We start from the raw sequence: 22,720 nt of genomic DNA on the forward strand, positions 1-22,720 counted from the left end.
TCTAGGCAAAATGAGTAGGCCCCTTTACCGACCAAAAAGGCTTAGGCCTTTGAGGCAAGTAGACCAATGAGGCGTTAAAGGCAAAAACCCACAAAGCCTCAGCTATACATAGCCTTTGCTTGTGCCAAATAGTCACAACCTAAGAATATACTTCAGGATTTTCTGTGATGGCTTGATCTTTATACTCAAACACATGGCTAATGCATCATTAGTTTCTGATAAAAGCTCTAACAAATTATAAAATTTAATCTTAGTGCAACTATCAGATTGATCAGGTTAAAGAGGAGCTTCCAGCACTTTCATGAAAATAAGCACTTGGAAATCATACCAAACTTAAAATTAACGTTGAATTACCACTTTATGATAAACAAATGAGCAACCAAAAAAACAATATACCAAAAACCAGTGAGACTTCTCCAGCTAACCACTCGTAGCACAATTCAGCACCAATGCTACCTTTAAATTTCATATGGACATCCAGCAACTAAGACATTACGTTTCCCTGAATAATCAGGCACTCAATCTTGAACAGAATTATGGGCACAAGTTCTATGTAAAGAAAACCAGCACAAACAGAACAATGAACAGGATCAGTAGAAAGACAATCATCATGATCTGACCTTTCGCACCTGCCTTCTTCATGACCATAGCTACTTTCTTCTGCAAGTAGATACAAGAAGTTATATAATGCAGAAAGAATTACAGGAGAATGAAGAGAGCAGAGAGAATCAAACCTGGACAAAATCAAGACGGTTTGAAGTACTATCCATCTCTTGATTCAGATCATCTAAGATCTTCTCCTGCCAATGCTCATAACATATCACCAGTAAGACATGACATGACAAACTCACCTAAGGTTTTCACAATGGCAATGGAAAAATTGGGAGGTATGTTTTGCTACCTGAGAACATATAGAATAAATAAACAGTATATTACCTGTCCCATTAGCTCTTCATGTATTGTGAGCCCCACACCTCCAATTCTCTCTACACTTGCACTTAGCTCATCCAGCTCTTGATCTTGTTGCCTGAATTCATATACAATTCACAAGCATTATATAGATATGAAAAACCATAGAAAATGTAAATGGAATGAACATGAGGATATTCTGGAATGCAAATAACATGGAAAACTATGGAATATACAATCCAAACATGTGGCATGCTTGTTGATGTAAAAGGATTGTGTGCCCCCATATTGAAGTAGTTAAATGTAATGGCACTTTAACAGGGGTAGATTAGAAATTTAGGGACCAATCCTGACTGGAGAATACCACTTTTCAAATTGAGCATCATCTAAATTTTTTGATGCTATGGACAAACTGCTAACTAGCTCCTCTCAGCAAATGGATGTGGTTTGGGTTGAATGCAATTTACTAAATTGTTTTTTATAGGAGTATCCATGTCATGCAGGGTGTAAAATGACAAGGTCTGTGTTGTGATTTTTACTGTCATTTGCTAAACTGGTTGTGGTATAAATGTATTTTAATAGAGAGAGAGAGAGAGAGATCATGTTTGATCACTGTGTGCGCGTCTATGTTTTTACTCATGTTTGATCTGTGTGTGTGTGTGTGTGCATGACCCATTCGTATATATGGTACAAATACAATCATTTGTGTGTAAAATCCAGTTGGAATCTGATGATGCTGGTTGTTGTGACCAAGGTTGCCACACTAGGAAGCGGGAAGCGAAAGCAAGAAGCGATGCATTTTAAAATGTATGGAAAGTGGGAAGCGATGAATAAGAAAAAGCAATATAAGAACTGAATGGAAATTAAAATGGAACACAAATAAAAACTAAAATAAAAGTGACTTCTTAAATTTCATGATTTTTAGTATAAAAATTAAATTTTTAACAAAATCAAAAACTGATGACTGGCAAATTAGAGCAAATACATGAAAATGAGTGAGAAGCGTGAGTGAAAACACATAAAAACATGAAAACTAGAGTGAGGGAACATATATGAAGAATAGATGAAGTGTGTGGAAAGCATAGGAGAAGCGTGGAGAATCGAGATTCTCATCAAGTTTCACAAGCGAGGAGTATTGGGCTTCCAAAGTGAGTTTCCTAGAAGTGAGCTTCCCACCTATCTAAGAAGCTTCCGGTAACTTTGGTTGTGACTCAATCTCACGTCTTACATGCGTTCAGCCATGCATGATTTAGTAGGAATTGTTCCTTGGATGTTTTTCTTAATAAAAACATGTTTTCTTGAGCCAGAAAATTTTGAGGAATTTACGGTCATTGATTTTTCAATCACTGAAAAAACCTGCCCTGGTGTCGTGTAATCCAAATTCTGATCCCCACTAAACAGTGCATGTAGATTACATCCATGGAATCAGATTGACTAGAAAAACAAAAAATAAAAAACACAGTTTGCTATGTTGTTTCTACATACAAATGATTGTACCAAACTCTCTCTCTCTCTCTCTCTCTCTCTCTCTCACACACACACACACACACACACATATATATACCTGATAAGAAGCATCTGTTGGTCCGTTTCTGATGAGATATAGTCATCATTTTCTTGGGTATTGTACTGATCTGATCGTCCAGCTTCATTAGTCAATCTTGCTAGCTCCCGACGAATTCCATTCTGACCAGCAGCAACTGAAGTGCTGACCTTTGTTGCTGCATCAACAGATCTCCTCATAGATGCAACCTGCCATGACACCAAATATAGCTCCAGTATACATCAAAGAAACTGGATTCAGACCAACTCGACATAGATTGGACGAGACATGTGCTGATATCAGCAAACTTTGCTATAAAATCTTGAATGCTATAGACCGAGATTGCACCTGAGTACGAGCAGTGGTGGTCCATCTCTTACGCTTCTCAAGCTCAACTTCATCAATGCCAAACCGAGTTGGATTACTTTCTGCAACTGCAACTGCCTTGTCCAATTCATCCACCTTCCTATCAAGAAACCATCCTTTCACTACCTAGACTTGAAACAAATCATATTCTCGAAATACATGCTTCCAACTATGTCACCTGGGTAAGGACACCAAGGGTACCATACAGCAATTCCAAAAAATGTGGGTATAGGGACACAACTATATATATATATATATATACATACATGATTACCCGTAACGTCAAACGGGCACATCCGGAGTATCATCAAACACATGGGTTACTCTCTCTCTCTCTCTCTCTCTCTCTCTCTCTCTCTCTCTATATATATATATATATATATATATATATATATATATATATAGAGAGAGAGAGAGAGAGAGAGAGAGACTTTGGATTTAGATCAAGTGTGGATTTATATTTGGGTCCACAATTAGTCCAAACCCACTTTTTTAATAAAAAGGTGAGTGTGTTTCGGCTGAGGGAGCATGAAAGCCCCCTTTCTCCCCTCCCCCCCCCCCCTCTCTCTCTGTTTGGGTCTAGATCAAGTGTGGATATATTAGGGTCCACACTTGATCCAGACCCACCTTTTTTAATAAAAAGGTGGGTGGGCATGAAACCCCCTTCTCTCTCTCTCTTTCTTTTTCTTCTTCCTCATCCTCTTCCTTTTTCTTCTTACTCATTTTTCTTCTTCCTCCCTGCCTTTTGCCAGAGAAAAAAAATGGGTTGTGTCTTGGACCCAACCCGATCCGGACCAGCATGTGCCCGTGCTGCGTCTGATACCCGCACCCGTGTCACGTGCGTCTACACGGGTACGCTGACATGTCCTGGTTACATAGGCTTCCAACTTTACTGCTGGAATGGTACTCTCTAAATCAACCAGAGGCATGGGAGAATGGACAAGGCCCACCAACCCCAAATCAAGGGTTAGTGGTTCCTTCTGTGCCTTGTTCAAGTGAAACACATCCAGAGCTGATTCAGTCAGCCATGTTAGTCTCAAGAGGGTAAAGGAGTTGGTCCAATTGACACAAGACCATTAACAACTTGGGCCAACTGATTTATAAGAAATTTCAACATTAAAGACTGCATAATCATGGTCAACTGTAAAAGCAATCAAACTCATATAGCCTTGATAAAGTTTATCTTAATAAAAATGTTGGCAAGACTCTGTTAAACTGCAAGGGTGAAACGTGGAACTGAAACAACTGGACCAACCCTCATATTTTTAGTTAGATGAAAAAGCATAACTACTATCAACAACGGAAATATATTCCAAGGTTTTTCAGATCAGCACCCGTTCATACATTTTTGAAACTGGAGTTACAAGAGAAACATGAAAATGCGTTTTGTGAGGACCTACAACAAACTGACAATGCTGTGTTACCTGCCACTCAATGCTCTCACACCCAGCAACAAGCTCTTTTGAAAGATGTACATATTCCCCTGTGTTTGGCCCAATTTGTTCCCATCTCCGGAATGTTGATAGAAGCGTGTCAATCTGATAAACATAAATGATCAGTAGATAAGTTCTAAAAATCTGATGGCAAGAAAAAAATAAGTCACATATTTTTACTCACAAGTTAGAATACCAGTCATAGTAGTCTCTATAGCTAAAAAATCCTACTCCAGTGTGTCCACAGTATAGCAGTAGATACAGATCCAGTGTAAAGGATCCAGATGCCACATTCAGAATCCTTTGGGGGTCGACTATCACATTGTGGGTTCCAAGATGATGACATGACAGCTGACATAGCTTCTCTAATGGTGGACAAGTTAAAGATTCATAGTTCAAGTCAAGAGAAAAAGAAACAAGACACGTGTCAAGCCCAGAAGGCATGACAATTAGAGATTGGGGTCCACCTAGGGGACGTGTAATACTAGAGAGCCCTATGGGACATCCCCTAGTTCTAAAAATTTATTAATGTTAATTAAGTTTGGTTAATTATTGTGGATGAGTTTTTTAGTTGGTTTGTTTTTGTGAGAAATCCATAGCTAAGTAAAAGTCCTAGTCTAGTGGGTTCCTTTATGTAATTAAGACTCAACCCAAACTCTACTTATATAAGGAGGTCTTGGGGAACCATACTAAGCATTGAATATTGAATTGAAGTTTTTCTGCAAGGCCTAGTTGTCACCCTCTCTCTCTCCTCTCACTCTCTCTCTTTTCTGTCTCCTTTCCCTTCTATCTCTATGATCTCACCTGGCACAATGTGTGTGATGGTGGATCCTGCTTGAGCATATGGCCCAAGCCTTTAACGCAATCCTTTCAGAGATTCCAAAAGGCCACACTGCTCGTGGAAGCCGTTCAAAACCCTCTACAGACGTGGTTCTACTGTATTGCCCTCTTCGAAGCTTAACTAAGGTAACCAGTCCTCTAAACCTCTGATATTAATATCTTAGGCATGCAACCAAACTTTAGATTGCATTTTCTTGTTTTTCATAGCCTTAGGACCAAAACCGTATCTAACCGATTAACCTGAAAACTCTGTTTTTACAATTTGAGCATCTCAGTCACCCAACGACCTATTTTATTGTTCTCTGACCTCCAGAAGCATATCCTAACTCTGACACACGTCCCTAAGTGTCCAGCAATCCCTTGGTTCAGTCCATACCAGATTTAAATTGAAACCATCTCCTGATTAGCCTTCCGAGTTGTTTTTAGCCTACCCGATTTTCCTGTTTCCTTAGGTCTTTTCCCAGAACCATCTAAACCCTACATCACGGTTACCCTTAGGTATTTATCTCATCGTGTCCAGCAAGGGTCAGCACCCCCAACACGCCTGTTTCAGCCTCGAAGGTCTAAGAAGCACAGGCACGATCATCCGTCAGGCTCATAATAGAGTACACGTTTGTTGCTAGCCCAAGGCTTCCTTCAAGTCCAAGCTCTGAACCAATTCAACCGGGTCTTGAGGAGTGTGCAACAAATTAGTATCACAGAGATGTTTCCCACATATGAATTTACCATAACCCCTGTGGGTTGAGAAAAGCAAGGAAGCTCGCAAGCATGTAGAACAAGCTCAGACTCTTTTTGATGAGATGCAGGCCGAACTTTTTCAACAGTGTCTGCAGAGATGAACTTCAGGCTTGAGCGCATCGAGAGGGTTGTCTCAACCCTAGTCGATCGAATAGAAAACCTCCGCACTCTCGGGCACGACTCAGACCAGGGAGTCGATTTTTAGGATAGCCGTTTTGGATGCCAGAATGAATCGCTTATGGGAGAAACACCACATGATCAGCATCGAGGTAGGAAACCACGTTTTGAGGTCTTTGTATTTGCGAGAGAGAAGCGCAAGTGGATCTTTAAACTCAATCACTTCTTTATTTGTCACAATGTGTCGGATGAAGGACAAGTCTTTGAGGCAGTCGCTCATCTAGAGGGTAGTGCACTGCGCTGGTACAAGTGGTTAGACACTCTACACAACAAGCCATCTTGGGAGGACTCCTATGGAGCAGTTCAGGCCCACAGTCTTGGAGAATCACCATGTGGAGCTCAAGAACTTGAAACAGAGAGGTAACTTGGAGGAGTTTCAGGCCGAGTTCAAGAACCTTTGTCCTCTTCTGCCACTAGTGGATGACAAGACCTTGTTGGGGTCTTATATTGGTGGACTGCGAGAAAACATAGATTTTCCTCTCATTCCTGCTCTTATTTCCTCCCGTTTTCCATGATGGGCCTTGCTTACTTTTGATTTTATTCACATTAGTTTCTCTTTTTGCTTCTCAAACCCTTGTTTCCTCCCATTTTCCATGATTGGCCTTGCTTCCTTTTGATTTTATTCATATTAGTCTCTCTTTTCGCTTCTCAATATTGATGGTTGTCAAGTCTCTTCTTTTGTTGTTTTTTTCATGTTCTCTGTTTCATTCCTTCTCACTGTTGATGATGTTGTGCTCTTGTTTTCCTTGTTATTCATGATGAGTATGTTTATGATATTTTTTGGGTTTTACTAGCATTCTTGTTCTTTATTGGTTTGTGGCTCCTTTCTTTGTTGAATGTTTGGTTTCAAGCATTGCCCAACCAACAAGTTGATTTTTTTTTAATGAAGAATAGGTTGGTTACCCGAACCTCAAGCTGGTCATTGTTGGTGATGGTGGAAGAGGTCTGCTTCTGCTTCCCCCATCCCCTCTCATTCTTGTTATGGTTTTGTGGAGGGTTGTTTTTATTAGCCAGAGGTTTATGGTTGTCTTAAGAGTCTTCTTTGTTTCTTTTCTTATGATTGGCATGTTCTTATCGTCTGCCATTTCTTTCCTTTTTTGTGGTCTATTCGAGGAAGAGCACTTTCATCAAGCAGCATCTTGCCTGAGTGATTGAAAAAAATGAGTGTGAGTCATGATGCTGCCCAACTTGTTTTACTGTTTGTTTTTTGCTTATATACACGCACAAACGTATGGAGGATGATACCTGGAGACACGTAGTTCATATAAATAGTTCACATGCATGTTCACACACTTGCCCGCACTAAAGTGGTGTTTATTCGGAGGATGATCCTATTCTTTTGAATTGGAAGCTATCGATTTTGTTCTGGATAGGAGTGCCAGTCTGGTGTGTTTTCCCTTGAATTATGTTGTATTTATCTCACATGTCAAACCTACCATAGTTCCTTCTGTTGGATTTGGAAGGTATTTAGCAGATTAAAGAGCTGGTTGGATATGGTTGAGAGTTTTCAAGCTGAACCAAAATGGTTATGGAAAATTTTGAATCTGTCTAGGTGCTTCTGTGTGTAAAATTTAGTTCAGACAAGGATATGGTGGCCCTAACGGAATCTCCCAATGCTAGTTGGAGTCCATGTATGTTATTTCTAGGTTTCATTAGGTCACATTCAGTAATATGTAGATCTGAATTAGACATATCCTAAATCCATTATGACATTTCAGGTGGTTGATATCTTTGCGGTGTGTTTGACCTAAGGTAGGAAAACACAATTTTCAGGCCCTAACGTTCTTGCTTCGAAGATGTAACAACTGCCTAGTTAAGATGGCATTCAATTTACATCTCTCTCTCTCTCTCTCTCTCTCTCTCTCCAACATCTTTTGTGGATTTGCAGTGCTGATTATACCATGTTTTGCTCAATCGTTCGGAATTCCTATATATGGTGTATGGACACATTCTTAAAAACTAAAGAACTGTCTGAAGCTTTTGTAAACCACTGTTTTTTTTTAAATATCAATTACAGAATGAAAATTGTCAATTTTTAGCACCAATTAGGCTTTTGAATTTTGTTGATATGTTCTAACAAGGCTTTAGGAACATGTCTCTCTCCCTCATATTTGGTGTAGAATTTCTAGTAAATATTTAATCACCAGGATTTATTACAATAAATCAAATTTATTTTACAAAATAGAAGATTATTTGCAGCAATTAAACAGGAAACTGGATTAGTTGCAACAATTATACAAGTAAAGAAACTGTATACCAAAGAATATAGAATAAATACATGAAGAGAATAAAAAGGACCAACCAACAAGACTTACAGAATCTTGAATTTCCTGTCTAACAAGATAGAAAGGATCTTGCGCAGATGACATCATTTCTTCGTTTACAAACTAGTAGACTGGTAGGAACATTGTGCAAGTTACTGGCAAGTCTTAAAGTGATTGTTCACAACAGAACATTTCACCTGCAAATGGAACAGTACCCATCAAGCATGCAGAAGAGGAACTTCAATTACAACTAAGAGGTCAAGTTGGCACACTGACAATCATTTTTAAGATCCAATAATAAGGGATTGGATGGATGCAAAACCAGATAATCGATTTTGTTTTCTAGTGTTGTACTAAAAACCTGTAGCGCCTGGACGTACCTCAAAATCCCAAAAAAAAATGTCCAGGTCTTAATCATGCATATGTTTGATGGATATTTTAAATTCTTGACTCGTTGCCACAAATAAACTATAAGGTATAGCAATTCATCAAGGAATCATTCAAGTCATTCATGCAAGCACTCAACAGTAACGCCCCAAAAATCTAGGACTTTTGACTTTTTACAAAAATTTCGAAAGCTTCAAAATTAGTCATTCTTCAGAGTTTTAAAAGTAGTTCAACGAAAAATGGTATTTGAAATAGCAAGTCAATGGATCATGGGCGCATTACAGTGCAAACTTTCTTTCGCAAGCAGATTTGGAACTCCGTACATTTAATAAACCAAATAGATTCTGAAATGCACTTTTTAATAATTTAAGACTTGTACAAAGGAACAACTTGACCTCGTACAAAGACCCCACATCTCTTTGAAATTAAGTCAATTTTCAAAATAAATATTTTTCTAAAATCTATTTTCAAAAGGTAGGATTATGGTCCTACACATATTTACGAGTAAACTAACTGAGACCATATTGAAAGACGTACTAGAGATCTAACCTTAATATAATGCATTCACGGAGCATAAAAAAATGCTTTGCTCACCCAGTACATAGACATATGGTATCAATACAGGACGCAATGATTGTCTAAGATTAACATTGGCATAGCCAATCATATCTCAAATTCTACTAATGAGTGTGATTATTAACCATTACCTCTTAATAACGCTACTTGCCCTATACATATCAATTTAACTAATTGGTATTGAGACAATATCGGGCTTACTACAAGCATGTGTGCCACATGCTTCACAGTTTTATACTACTTTTCTAGGTTATTTACTTATATTGGCATTGTAACTAGGTCCATCTCCCGTTGGTTTCATCTTCAGAAGACCCTACTGGTAAAAGCCAAGACAAGATCTTGCATAAGTCATACTTACATACAATACCAAAACAACAGTTCATGGACATAATCTAGGTCATATTTGAATATCCATAGATTTTATCAAAAGTTATGCAAAGTCATATAAAACATCTAAGAATTCATTCAAGAAAGAACGATAGTAGATACTATAAATGTGTTTTGCCATATCTTTCCATGTGATACTTATGGTTATACTTGCATTACCCTTCAAGCCTCAAAAAATGCATCTTTCATGTCTGTTTATCCAAAGCTCCGTATGGTTCCAATGAGACCGGTCATATGGTTAATATACTAGTAAAATCACCAAAGAAAAATATAAAATATTAAGACTTTGTCCTTATCGCATTAATGTCAAGAATAATATGATATTTTAAAAAATAACACTTATTTAGAAAAATTGTGTCAATAAAAACCGACTAAGCATGCTCCCAAATTTCTCCCATTGAGACCTTGAAGAGGGACATAAACAACCCCATATCACCATGAAACAATTAAAGATAAGTATGGCTATACACCAAATGTGGAGAAGATGGAGGGAATGTTATATTACCGATTTTGAGGTGGATTGTAGCTAGTATACTAGTATAGTAGATATAGATCTTGTCTGTGGAGTTGGATTCTAAGTTTTGCCGTGAGGACAAAGTAATTCCAAGGAGGGTGGATTATACATACACCATTTGGAGGTCTGGGTTGTAATTGGATTGGATCTTTATTTTAAGATCCATGTCCCATTCAAGGTCTATTTAGGATAATGGAAAATGATTATATTGTGCGAATAATTTGACCCAATTTCTTAAAAATCCTATAATTTTTTATATTCTCTCGATGTCAAAAATTGCAAATATCCGACATCGTTAGGACCCTTTTGCCCTTCACAACTGTGAATTTAGGCCCTTTGTGATAAAATTGTATCACCTGTCGGCTATGTCCAACACCTACTTAAAATTATATCGTTCGGACCCTTTTATCTTGCATGCTATATATTATCTTGTAACTATGCCCTCATGCATACGACATAATATATTCATTTAAGCTTTCATGCATGATCTTATCATGCCATGATCCATCCACTCATGCTCTCATGCATGATTCAACCATGCATGCTTTTATGCATGAAACATGTCACATATAATTCAATTTCTCATGCATGATACATGTCACATCATAAGTCAACTCACAAACATGATACATGTTAGAGTCCATTCATATTCACATACATGATTCATTCATTTTTAAAAACATACATTCATGATACATACATGGCATGCTTTAGAAAATTATCATTTCATACAAGCATTCATAATAGTCATGTTAATCTCATCATATTTTACACAAATGCATGCTCAACCATATACATGCAGCAAACACACTTCATATTCCACTACCTAAAATCATGACAAACATGATCTCTTGAACCACGATAAGAAAAGCACTTCTATTCCCATATATTCAAATCATATTCAACATGATCTCTGAACTACAATCACAATAGTCCTACATATCCAAAACTAAGTGGTGTGTGGGTGCATGCAAGTATTGCATACAATAAAATAAATCATTGTGTGATGCATTTGCATCACATATACTTACTATTGGTGTTTACTCGATTTTCCGCATGCGATGCTTAGTAATTTAGTATCATTTTATTTCCTTTTTGTACTTGTGAATCAATTAGCACATTGCAATATATATAATTTAAAGCATTTATTTTATTACAACTAAATTGATAAGTGCTTCTAAGCACATTTCAATTGCGAAAACAAATTATGCATGTGCCTGTGCGAAGACCGCACTAGCAATATGTGTGTTAACATGGTTAACTATTCATATTCGCACGCATTCAAATGCATGTTTATGATGCAAAACTAGGTAATCAAGAGCATATTCATAAAGTTTATAAAAGTGTTGGCAAATCACCAAACACTTGGCTTGTGATGTGCAACACCAAGCAAAGCAGGACAATAAGGTCAGCTAGGCATCCTTCACAGTAGGAAAGCGCTACATCACTACACAAAAATATAATAAATTTGTCGGAATATGCTTCCACACAAAAACAACAAAATACAACACGATTCGGTAATCCGATTATGGAAAACAACAAAAATACATATACCTAAATTCTGGAGCAAAACTAGATGGTTTTGATGGGCATCTGCCCTGATCTGCACATTGTTAATGCATAACCATGGTAGCTGCATGAATATTGAGGCATGCGATTTCAAAGGAATATCAAAATTCCTTGGAAAATCGACCCAAAAATGAGGAAATCGTGGAAAGAGAAAGTAATGCCGATGAAAACCAAGTTGTTGCTGATGATAGGGGTGGCGTCAGCTACAGGGCATGATTCCCAATGCTGGGAATCAAGCATGCAAATCAAGGAACTCAAGATAATGAGAATCAATTAGAAAATTACATAAACAATGAAGAATCAATAACTAAAAATGAAAAACTACCTCTACACGCTGGTGGGATGGAAACAAGCCTAATCAGTTGGACATGCATCCCAATGTAGGGAAAATGTAAAAAAATCAAAGAAATCCTAGTTACGGTCTATCGGCCAGGGCTAAAACACTAAAATCAAAATAGACTTTGAAGGAGAAGGGAAAGAAGAGGTAAAATACATACCTCCGTACAAAGTGCAGACTGAATAAAGGCTCAAACCGGCTGGGACACGGTTTCCCCAAAACTAGATTTGGCGTATAATCAAAGAGAAACCCAATTAGGGTAAATTGGCTAGGATTTATGCCAATCAACAAGAGAAAAAGGGGGGAAAAGAGGGAAATGAAGAAGACGGAGATGAAAGACCTTACTATTTTTTTTCCAAGGGTGGTTGGGATCCCACCGTAAGGGTCGGCTTTCCGCTCGATGGAGGATGACGTCAATGGTGGCTGGCCTTCAGCGGTGAAAAATGAGAGAGTGTGACGGTTGGGTGGTCGTCCGACCACCGGTCAGGCGACGACTGTGGTGGGGAGGGTTGCAAAGGTGAGAGAGAGAGAGAGAAATGAGAGAAGAAGATGGGGGTCGGCTGGGGCAAATGAGAAGTGAGAAAGAAACGGAAGAGAGGGGGGTTGGGTGCCCTAGTGGGCCCCGCCCCCTCCTTTCCCTTTCATGCGTGCAAATCCAAACCGGGTCCCAAATCAGGTCTTTCCAACTAAAATGACAAAAAAAAATAATTAATTAATTAAAACCCAAAACTTAAATTAACTAATAAAAGTTACATCTGAACAATATTTGTTTTTAAAAAAAATCCTAGTTAGAATAAGATGCAATATTCATTTAATTGCTTTAAACTCTTAAACTTTATGCTTGGGTCGATCCATTTGGGCCCAACCCGCACGAAGTTCATATCCATTCTATGATCCATAATCTTTTCTAAAAATTATATTTTTTTCTTATCTTATTAACACCAAATAACTATACTAAATATTGAATAGTTCATGGTTTTGGTATTCTAAAATACTAATTCATTCGATTAAATATTTCTCATATATTATTTTATGGCCGAAATACCCTTTATTAGAATTTCTTTCGAAAACCATCAAAATATATCTAGTTAGTTTTCAAAACACTTTGAAAACGCCTAGGTGAGTTACGACACTTAAACAAATAGCTTTTATGTTAAATAAATTATTTTAATAGTATTTTCTCTCAAGAAATTCCAAAAATGTCAATTTTACCACTATTGACCCGAAATGAGTAATTGGCCATGTAAAATACCAATGCTTGAAAATAAACAGTAGAAATACATTTCTAACTCAACGATAAAGTTGGATTCTTTATTTATTAATAATCCTTAAAAATTATAGGTTTTATAGTTTTATAACTTATTTTTTCTTAAAAGAGGCAAAATTGATCAAGTTTGTTTTGTAATCAGAAAATTGTTTGTATTTCAAAAAATTTATTCCATGTTTTGTAACAAGTTAAGGTATGAGATATTTCTTGTATGCATGTAACATACATAAGTGCCTTTAGTTAAAAGTATAGAGCTTAAATTATTTTGTATGATTTATGACAGAATTTCTAACATTAGGTAAATTTTTGCATTATAAGTCCCGAGTTAAGTGGATTGTTTTGTTGAATGCATAAAATGGTTACATAAGTGAACTAGATGGATATGTGATGGTTCCAAAAGTGAGTCAGATGGATATGTGACATACTGATAAAGAATATATGGGCCTATTGAGGCAGTGTGTTTGTGTCATCTTTTCAATGCAGAGCTTTTAATTTTGTCATGATGTATGAATAATAATGATATTATAGCATCTGATTATAATTAGGGGTGTCAATTGGTCGGGTTTGGTTGGAACTCAGGTGGAGCCAAACTTGGCCCAAATTTTTGGGTATGGTATCGATTCTGAACATAGGTCTAATTATACCTACCATAAGAGAAACCATAACCAAACCTGATAAAAACTACATGAACTAGACTCGGGCCATACCCAGTAAAACCATATTTTTATCATTTTTACATTTAAAAATTGCAGGTCTTTATCGAAACTCGAGTCAAATCTGGGTTTGGTATAAAATTTCACAAAATATACCTGGATCTATGTATTAATCGAACCTTCGAGTCCGGACCTAGGTCTTTATTGAGTCTTTTTATTTATCACCATAATTGGACCCTATAGGGTTTGGTTAGGGTCGTGTGAGGGTAAACTCGATCCATTATCACCCTTAATTACAATGTGCAAGGTATGCCAATAAAAGTATGACATGTGGTGTCATAGTTCAAGAAGTCATTAAAAACATGCATGTACACATCAACTCATAAGTACATGAATGAGCAATTGGTTTAAAAGAACCGATGTGGTGCCATAATGCATGAAGTTATACATGCACACATAACAACATGAATGAGCCAATGGTTTGAAGGTACTAAGGGCATACTAAATAGGTTATCTACATGAATGTGCCAATAAATTGTGTAACTGCCAAGAGTGGGTGGTATGATATTTTTGCTGAGAAAGACAATTTTATAAAGTTACCTTAGAGGGGTACTTAAGCTATTTGGCCAGAAAGGGCCAAATGGTAAATGGCATATGTATTAAAATGCATTAACACTTGCCCTTAATAAAGAGAACTCGATAACTTATTTAGTTTGGGTCTACCTTACAGAGGGTAGTTGATACACACTCTGATGGATCAGGTTATAATTTTTTTTTAGCGAGAAAATTCATTTGGTCCCTAGTCCTTAGAAATTAGGGGACCGAACTACCAATATTGTCCTAGGTGGTATGTCCAAGTCTTCTGTAGAAGTTTGTTAGGATATATTATGTTTGTGTTGCCACTGGTAGGGTTTATCTTGACCATGAACCGGCCTTAGCGAATCCATTTCAGTAAGTCACTTGGGTCATTAAAATAAATGACATAATAAACTTTTGAGTGGTTTTCTCTGGTTTGAGATTTGTCTTGTGAGTACCCACAGGAATGGTAAGCAAGAAAACAATGCATTACAACTGAGTAGATTCATTTTCTGATGAACTTGTGTTGAAAACTTGCCCTTAATGATTCAAACATGTAATCATTGGTAGCTTCATGTTTTGTAATATGTTGTATGAATTTATTTGCAATAGTTGTCTATCTGAATGCATTATGGTTGTTATGTTGCATTGTATATGTTCCAAAATGATGTATGATTACTTGTATACTTGATTTTGCACATGTATATAATGGTATAGTGTTTTGACTGAGATTCATTGAGTTTGACCCCTATATCATGAACGTATAGGTAAGGAGTAAATGAGCTCGAGCGATGGTGGGATGGTGTAGGCAGTACCGAGAACCAACTATTTTAGTCCCAAAATTTGTTTAAAAAAATAGTTTATGATTATTAAAGCTTGTTATTTTGTTTTGACAATGTTGCGGACCTTAGAATGCAACGGAAATAGTAAATTTGTTTAATGATTGTTTAAAATTTATTCATGAATTGTAATGTCTTGTTTCCATCTTGGATTTTGAATTCTTGATTGGACCTGATTCACGTTTGGGACCTGGTGATGCATCTTTTTTAATAGAGTATTTTTTAGATATATTTTTAATAAAAACATTTGTGCAAACCGTGCATAAAATCATAAAAACTGACTCGCACGAGTGGTGGAGTCTGGGTCAAACTCAGGGAACAATATAAGTACTTTTGTACCCCACATAGAACTACTTTTGTTGCCTTAAAAATAAAAATTAATTAATTAAATAAAAGAACGAGTGCCGCCCTCTACGGAGGACTTACAAAGAATAATTAACGGTTTTATTACAGACCCAATGAATTAAATAAAATAAAATAAATCTTAATCTAAAAATAAAAGAAAGGTCTTCAGTGCTTTAAGCTTTTAGTCCCTTTCTTGATAGTTCTTATTTCTTCAAATGCTTATGTGAAGGGTCCTTTTGAGGGGCTCTCTGAAGGGCCTTTTGAGGGGACCTTAGAGGGTTCTTCGGAGGTACTTTTGAGGGTTCACTGCACGTCTAAACGTTTTTATGCAAAAATAAAAATACAAAACAACAAAAAACTAGACAAAAGTTAAAGGTTAGTTTGATAAAAAAATCACAAAACATGAATCTAATTAACTAATCTAACAACCTATAATAACTAACTAACATGTAACACTAAATCACTAAATGACAAAATAGCAAAACTAACTAACAAACTAGGCAACACTATGTAACAACTAAACTACTTCAAATGATAAAGAAACTAACTATGCAATAATGAAAAAATAGTATGCATCTAAGTTAACTAAATAAAATCTAACTAAGCATGCCATTAACTAAAACGAACTAACCTTTTAATTCAACAAAAACGTGAATTATGAAAATTGTTTTTCTATCTAATGACATGAATTAATCAATTAACGGATTACTTGTGAAGTAATGAGAACATGAACAACTAATCACTTGAAACCAACTAAACAACTAACTAAATAAAAACATGAACTTAAGGTAACTCTGTTAAAACAAGCAAGAAACTATTGATCAATCAATTAAACTATTGTTAACAAGTAAACTAATGCTAGAGAAAGAGAAGAAAGCACAGTCTAGAAAGAGAACCGTGAATGAGTCTATACTCGAATTAATTGTAATACAACGAAATACCTAACATGTTAACTCTAAGAAAACGATTCTAAACTAAACTGCAATTTAATTGCAACAAGAAAGAAAAGAAAATATCAATGGGTTAACAGTTTGACTTTGAATCGTAATAACCCAATATTACCTAACTAATTAACTAACAAATGAGATTAGAACCGATCCTAATACTTGAAAGTAATTATCACACAACGCCATCAACAATATAACTAGAAACTAATTAATTAACTACGACCTTAAAACTAAAACTAAACGATCCTAGCTACGGTTTGCAACAAGATTTCATTGTTGAGCATATTGGATTGATTGTGACAGCGTCTAACCCGCAGAGTACTCGATCATGCCCTGCAAATCTGGATCAATGCACTCAATGGTGTCACGTTGCCAGTCGAACACTGGTCTAACTGCTACAGCCAACATGTGAAGAGGGTCGGCCTTAGCCGACCAGATCACTCTCTGATATGGTCGCAATCAGCTACATAACCGATCGGTTGCAACACTGATTTGTTTGGATCAAGTTCTGTATACCATGCCAACGTCCGTGCAATCCACAACAAACACAAATCTGATAGGGAAACGAGTTCCTATCATATTTGTGTGGGCTAAAAAAAATATGACGTTGCATGATCATGTTGGATCTGTCAATCCAATAGACTAAGATGGATCAACGTGCTCTAAAATTAATTAAGCTGGGATCGAACTTCAAAGAACCAATAAGCTACGCAATGATCTCAAAATATATTTAACCTATATGCAGAAACACCAATCTAGGACAACCTGAATGCAGAAACAAAAAGAACTATCTTAGATGCTATGCATATGCAGAGAATAAACTATGATATGTGAAGTGTAACAAAAATATAATCTATGCATTCAACGAATGAATAAAAATCTAATCTATGCATATATATACATAAGGAGAGGAGGGAGAAGAAGCAAACCTCACGATCTGCTTTCGATGGAGGGGTTGAGAAGAAGTGGCTTTTCTATTACAATCGAACAAACCTCCAATCTCTCCGACGATAAGGGCAAGAAGAACCGACAACAACGAGGTTTAAAAGAAAGAGTTAATAAGAAGAAGAAGAAGGAAGAATAGGGTAGGCAACTGGTTGAGAAGAGAACAAGGGAAAGAAGAGGTAGAGAGGAGAGAGAGAGAGAGAGAGAGGGTGCAGAAGGCTAGAGGAAAAAATGTCTCTCTCTTCTAAAAAAAAACTATTTATAATTAGAAGTTAGGGTAAATTAGGTTTTGTCAGAAAAAGTCCAAGGATTTTGCAAATATTTTAAAAGACTTCATTTTCTAAAAATATTTTCTAACAACCTATTCAATTCTACAAAAAAGCTAAAAGAGGACTCAAATTTGCTCAAATTATGATTTGGTAAAAATCAATAAAACCCTTAGAAAACAAGCATTTTAAGCATTTTAAGCATTTATCGCATGTAATCATGCATATAAACCTGTAACATTATGCATGATCAAATTCTTTCATGCTTATCGTTTGCTAGTCCTCGAGCAAACTGGCCTAACAAAAACAAAAACAGACTAAAAAAATAAAAACCTAACTCACTTTCATAGGAATCACGGTTGTATTTAGTGTATTCAACAAGCCCTTTAAAACCCTGGGTTACCCTAGTGCACGAGTAAGGTCTCGTGAGGGTTTGCAGTGATGCTACTCACAAACATCTTTGTTATGTATGCATAAAGATTTCAATTCAAGAAGCATTAGGCAACTAAAGAGTTTGTTTTCGCAAATATTTCATGTCATTACACTTTTAAAACATAATTAAAGCCTTTTACATGCCACCACAGACTAAAACTTTTTATTCTACTTTTCTAAATATCATAATTATTTATGTTTTATTCTTAGAAAATTAAATATATACATGTCATTATTTATTTCTCCTCACTTATATGTTTTCTGCACAGGTTTTCTCAATACTTATTCCTAAGCAGTGAACTTTTTCTTTCTTGCTCTTCATTTTTTTTCTTTTTTTTTCTAGATTTTCAAATTTTTCACACTTTTTCTTTGTTTTTGTTGAGCACTATATCAAATTTTTAGTTTTCATGACCCATGTAATGAGCTTTGGGTCAGTCACTCCCAGGCCAGACGACCTTAGGGCACCAGATACAAAGTATCCTTGGACTTAATTATTCGAGTCACTATACCTTTCATTTTCATAGTTTTATGTATGGTTTGTTTCTTGTCATGTGTAATGTCAACATCTATTAGGCTCTCTATAAAGTCTATGTAACAAGCTTTTGGGTCGGTGGTTCCCAAGCCAGATGGCTTTAGGGCACCAGGTGTAAATACCCCTCAGGCTCTACTTGCTTGAACAAAATAGGCCACATATATTAACTTAGGCAAAGAAGTGACTTCCTTCATTATCCTTTTCGACATGAAAATCAAACACTTCAACTTATGTCTGAGCCCAACTACTAGGGAATATAAAGAGATCAAACAACTAAACATATGCTCTTTTTCACTTTTAAGCTATTCTTTTCAATGTTGTTCATTTGTTTAGTTTTCAAAAAATAAACTGTGCATATTCATACTTGTGATTCAAAATAAACTATAACATGCATCTATTGTCATTTCTTTGAAATCTATATAAGTGGCCATATTTTTCTAGATTAGTATCAGAATTTTTTTTGTGGGGCTTAAAAATTCTCTAAAAACATTAGATCATGTAAAACATTCATATAAGATCAAACTCATTCCTTAAAAGCCTATTTTTTATGAGTTTTCACCCTTAAAGCATTCATATTAGATTATATAGTTTGCACACCCGACAACGACAAGGTTTAAAAGAAAGAGTGAATAAGAAGAAAAAGAAGAAGGAAGAATAAGGTAGGCAACTGGTTGAGAAGAGACAAGGGGAAGAAGAGGTAGAGATGAGAGAGAGAGAGAGGGGGGCACAGAAGGATAGAGGGAAAAACATTACTCTCTTCTCAAAAACAACTATTTATAGTTAGAAGTTAGGGTTAATTAGGTTTTGTCAGAAAATTTTTAGAAAAAGTCTAAGGATTTTGCAAATATTTCAAAAGACTTTATTTTTTAAAAATATTTTCTAACAACCTATTCAATTCTACAAAAAAGCTAAAAGAGAACTCAAATTTGCTCAAATTATGATTTGGTAAAAATCAATAAAACCCTTAGCAAACAAGCATTTTAAGCATTTATCGCATGTAATCATGCATATAAACCTGTAACATTATACATGATCACCTAGACCCAAGTCTGTTACAGAAAATAGATCCAGTTCTATGTTGAGTTAGAGTTCCTCTAACCTACCTAAAATTCTCACAAGAACAAAAAATGAATACTTTCACTATATATATTCTAAAGAATTAAAATTGGCTTCTCAAACGTAGATCGGTCTTCGTCTCCCGTCTTCAAACATTTAAGGAGTTTCAATGGCTACTGAAAAAGCTCCATGAAAGAAGGAAAAAAGAAGAAGATGGAGGAAAGAGAGAAATTAGAGAACTCTAATGAGAATGGGAGAGGGAGGGAGAATTAACTTTGTTAATCCTCCTTATGAGGGTCTTTATTTATAGATGGGCTTAAATAAGAGTCTCTTCTTTAATATAAGATGATAATATCTATTAATTTTTTATTAATAAAATAAAAAAAATAAATTATGGGTCTTAATTCATTAAATTCCAAAATTAATTAAGCTAGAGAAGAAAAATAAAAACTTCTTACCCTGACTTGGGCTCTAGTGATATGGTAACCTTTCGAGAAGCCTACAGACCCAAAGAATCAACAAAATTCGACATTTAAATAGTCAATTTGATAGTCCTTGAAACGTAGATCGTTGTAGTAGTCTTAGATTTAATTGTACGCACATGGATTAGCAAGAAAATTTAGTCGAAGATAAAAAATGTTGATTTTTGACCTACAATTAGCCATAAACTTCGATCAATAATAAAGTGCTAAAATCAACACCAATTTGGGCATTTAGATAGTCAATTTTGATGCCCTTGAAATAAGAAACATCAAGGTCAACTCTGATCTAATAGGTGAGCCACCGATCGGGCAAAATTTATATAGAAACAATAATGACATTGTTTAGAGTGTTCAACCCTATTGGTAAAATCTAATGAGATTGGATCTAAATATCCCAAGTTATATCCAATCTAATATATCCCTAATTAGATCCAAATATCATGAATTATATTCAACCTAATTGGGTTAGATCCAAATACCATTAGTTAAATCCATTACCTAATTTAAGGTCCAAATCCATATTAGACCCAAATGCTAAGATTTAGATCCAAATCCAATATTCATAATCTAAACATATACAAATCATTTACTTCCTTGTTTAGTCTACATATTTTAAATTTTACAATTAGTCTTGCCACGTTCTTCATAACTTGAGACTTAATTTCATAATAATTTAAAATCAAGAAAACCAAAAAATTACATTTTTTAAACCAACCAAAATCCAAAATCACTGAAACGGATCTCCTACGAGATCTACGGCTCATAACGGATCTAACTGGAGTCATAATTCAACTTAAACTCTTGAATTTTGCATGTATTTAACATGATTTTAACTTAAATTTAACTTGAATTTAAAAGTTAACTAAATCAAAATCACAGGTGTTACACTGACTCATTCACCCTTATCTAAAGGCTCATTTATGTTCAACTAAGGTGGTACTGACCATGCCTAGATCTGGAATTGCCTAAGCACTGAGTAGAGTCGCTTTTACTTGGTGGCAACATGGACTGCATCAATAACGTGGAGGGCTTGACCCAACCCAATACCAAAATGTGGTACCTTGGCCAACCCGAAGGGACCAAACCTTCCCCAGCCAACCTACATGGCCCTAGTAAGTCGACCATAGCCTTAGCTAAAGCCTAGCCTTTAGGCCTAGAATTTGTTTGTTGTAAAATACAGAATTAGACCGAACTAGTCTGAGTCATATCTCTCAAGCCCGAGCTGATTAAGGGTTAAAACTTTAACCCTAGGTACTCCTACATGTCCTCAGCCTACCTTCCAAAGATTAGAATTTTACCTTAAACTGATCCATATTTTATACTCGAACCTGTCTGAGTTAAAACCCAGTCTTGACCCTATCCAAAACCCTAATCCATGTCGCTTGTTCCTGAGCCCATAAGTCTCAAACCAGTGGAATTAAGACCTGATATTTTAACAGGACCTTCTCCCATACGTCTAGAGCCTTGCTATAAAGTTTGATAATTTTATGTGTAGTAGTTTGGGAGTACTGAATTTTCTCATGAACTTTGTGAGAACCAAACTGAACCAAACCCTGTAATGTCCTGCTTGTCCATCATGTTCCTAATTTCATACAGATCCATTTTGGTGTCTCTTAACCCTGAAGCATGGCTCATACCTTTATTAAGGTGTTTGAAACAATCCCTTCAAATTTGTGATTTTTTCTCCACACTATTTGGGCATACCAATTTTTCTACCAAAACCTATCAGTTTACTAGCTCTATTTAACTCAGTTTTGACTTTGACTTTAACCTTAGACCTAACCAAGCCGACCTAAGTCTCAAAACCTAACCTTGGCCCACCAAGAGCACATCAAGTTGGTATTAGAGTGAATGATCCTTGTTCCTCTAAATCTCTATAAATGAGTTTTGTCTTTGTTATCAAAACCACCAACCTGTTCACCAAAAAGAGCAACACCAATAGCGATGTGGTTGGAAAACACATAACTAATGTCGTACATGACATCATGAGCTTGCTACAACAGATGCAAAAGGAAATCCGGGCTATGTGGAAGCTTCTTTAACCTGCTTCCCAAGGTGGAAAATTTCTTAAAGCGCATGTTTGACTTTCGACATGCAAATCGACCTTGATGTTGCAATCCAATGACAAGACCGGTGAAAGGTGCTCGAAAGAAACTAAGGAACAATCTCGTGGTGCATACGAGTCCCCAACTTACATGGCAAACCCACAGGCCACCTATGGTAGTAGACTTTGTAGGCCCCAACCCCTACTTGGCAGCTTTATGATAAATATCGCGAGATTTATAAAAATCTCGTGATAATATCACGAAAAATTGCCTCAAAGTTTAAATTGGCAATTTC

At 36.1% G+C, this 22,720-nt stretch overlaps 1 protein-coding gene across 2 annotated transcripts; it reads right to left on the reverse strand.

Moving 5' to 3' along the window:
• Positions 1 to 212: 212 nt before the first annotated feature.
• SYP61 (syntaxin of plants 61) lies at positions 213 to 12,556 on the reverse strand. Of its 2 annotated transcripts, XM_089983218.1 has the most exons (9): positions 12,386 to 12,556; positions 12,201 to 12,261; positions 8,322 to 8,467; positions 4,243 to 4,356; positions 2,801 to 2,914; positions 2,474 to 2,661; positions 937 to 1,027; positions 735 to 800; positions 213 to 660 (listed from the first exon to the last, which is right to left on the reverse strand). In XM_089983218.1, exons 3-9 carry the CDS (start codon positions 8,376 to 8,378, stop codon positions 550 to 552), a joined length of 741 nt encoding a protein of 246 aa, XP_089839344.1. In that variant the 5' UTR covers positions 8,379 to 8,467; positions 12,201 to 12,261; positions 12,386 to 12,556; the 3' UTR covers positions 213 to 549. The 2 variants fall into 2 exon arrangements, with proteins under 2 accessions (XP_089839344.1, XP_089839345.1); XM_089983219.1 differs by lacking the exon at positions 12,201 to 12,261.
• Between the last annotated feature and the right edge of the window lie 10,164 nt (positions 12,557 to 22,720).

The sequence above is a fragment of the Nuphar pumila genome, chromosome 12 (genome assembly GCF_984573655.1).
Source record: "Nuphar pumila chromosome 12, dmNupPumi1.hap1.1, whole genome shotgun sequence".
Lineage (NCBI taxonomy): Eukaryota > Viridiplantae > Streptophyta > Magnoliopsida > Nymphaeales > Nymphaeaceae > Nuphar > Nuphar pumila.

What these genes read in the sequence shown, in the direction of transcription:
- SYP61 (XM_089983219.1), bottom strand. Translation starts at nt 8,378, where the DNA reads ATGATGTCATCTGCGCAAGATCCTTTCTATCTTGTTAGACAGGAAATT. An exon ending in CCACCACTGCTCGTACTCAG is followed by an intron (nt 2,662 to 2,800) that starts GTGCAATCTCGG and finishes GTGTCATGGCAG; the next exon opens with GTTGCATCTATGAGGAGATC. An exon ending in CAACAGATGCTTCTTATCAG is followed by an intron (nt 1,028 to 2,473) that starts GTATATATATGT and finishes ATATGAATTCAG; the next exon opens with GCAACAAGATCAAGAGCTGG.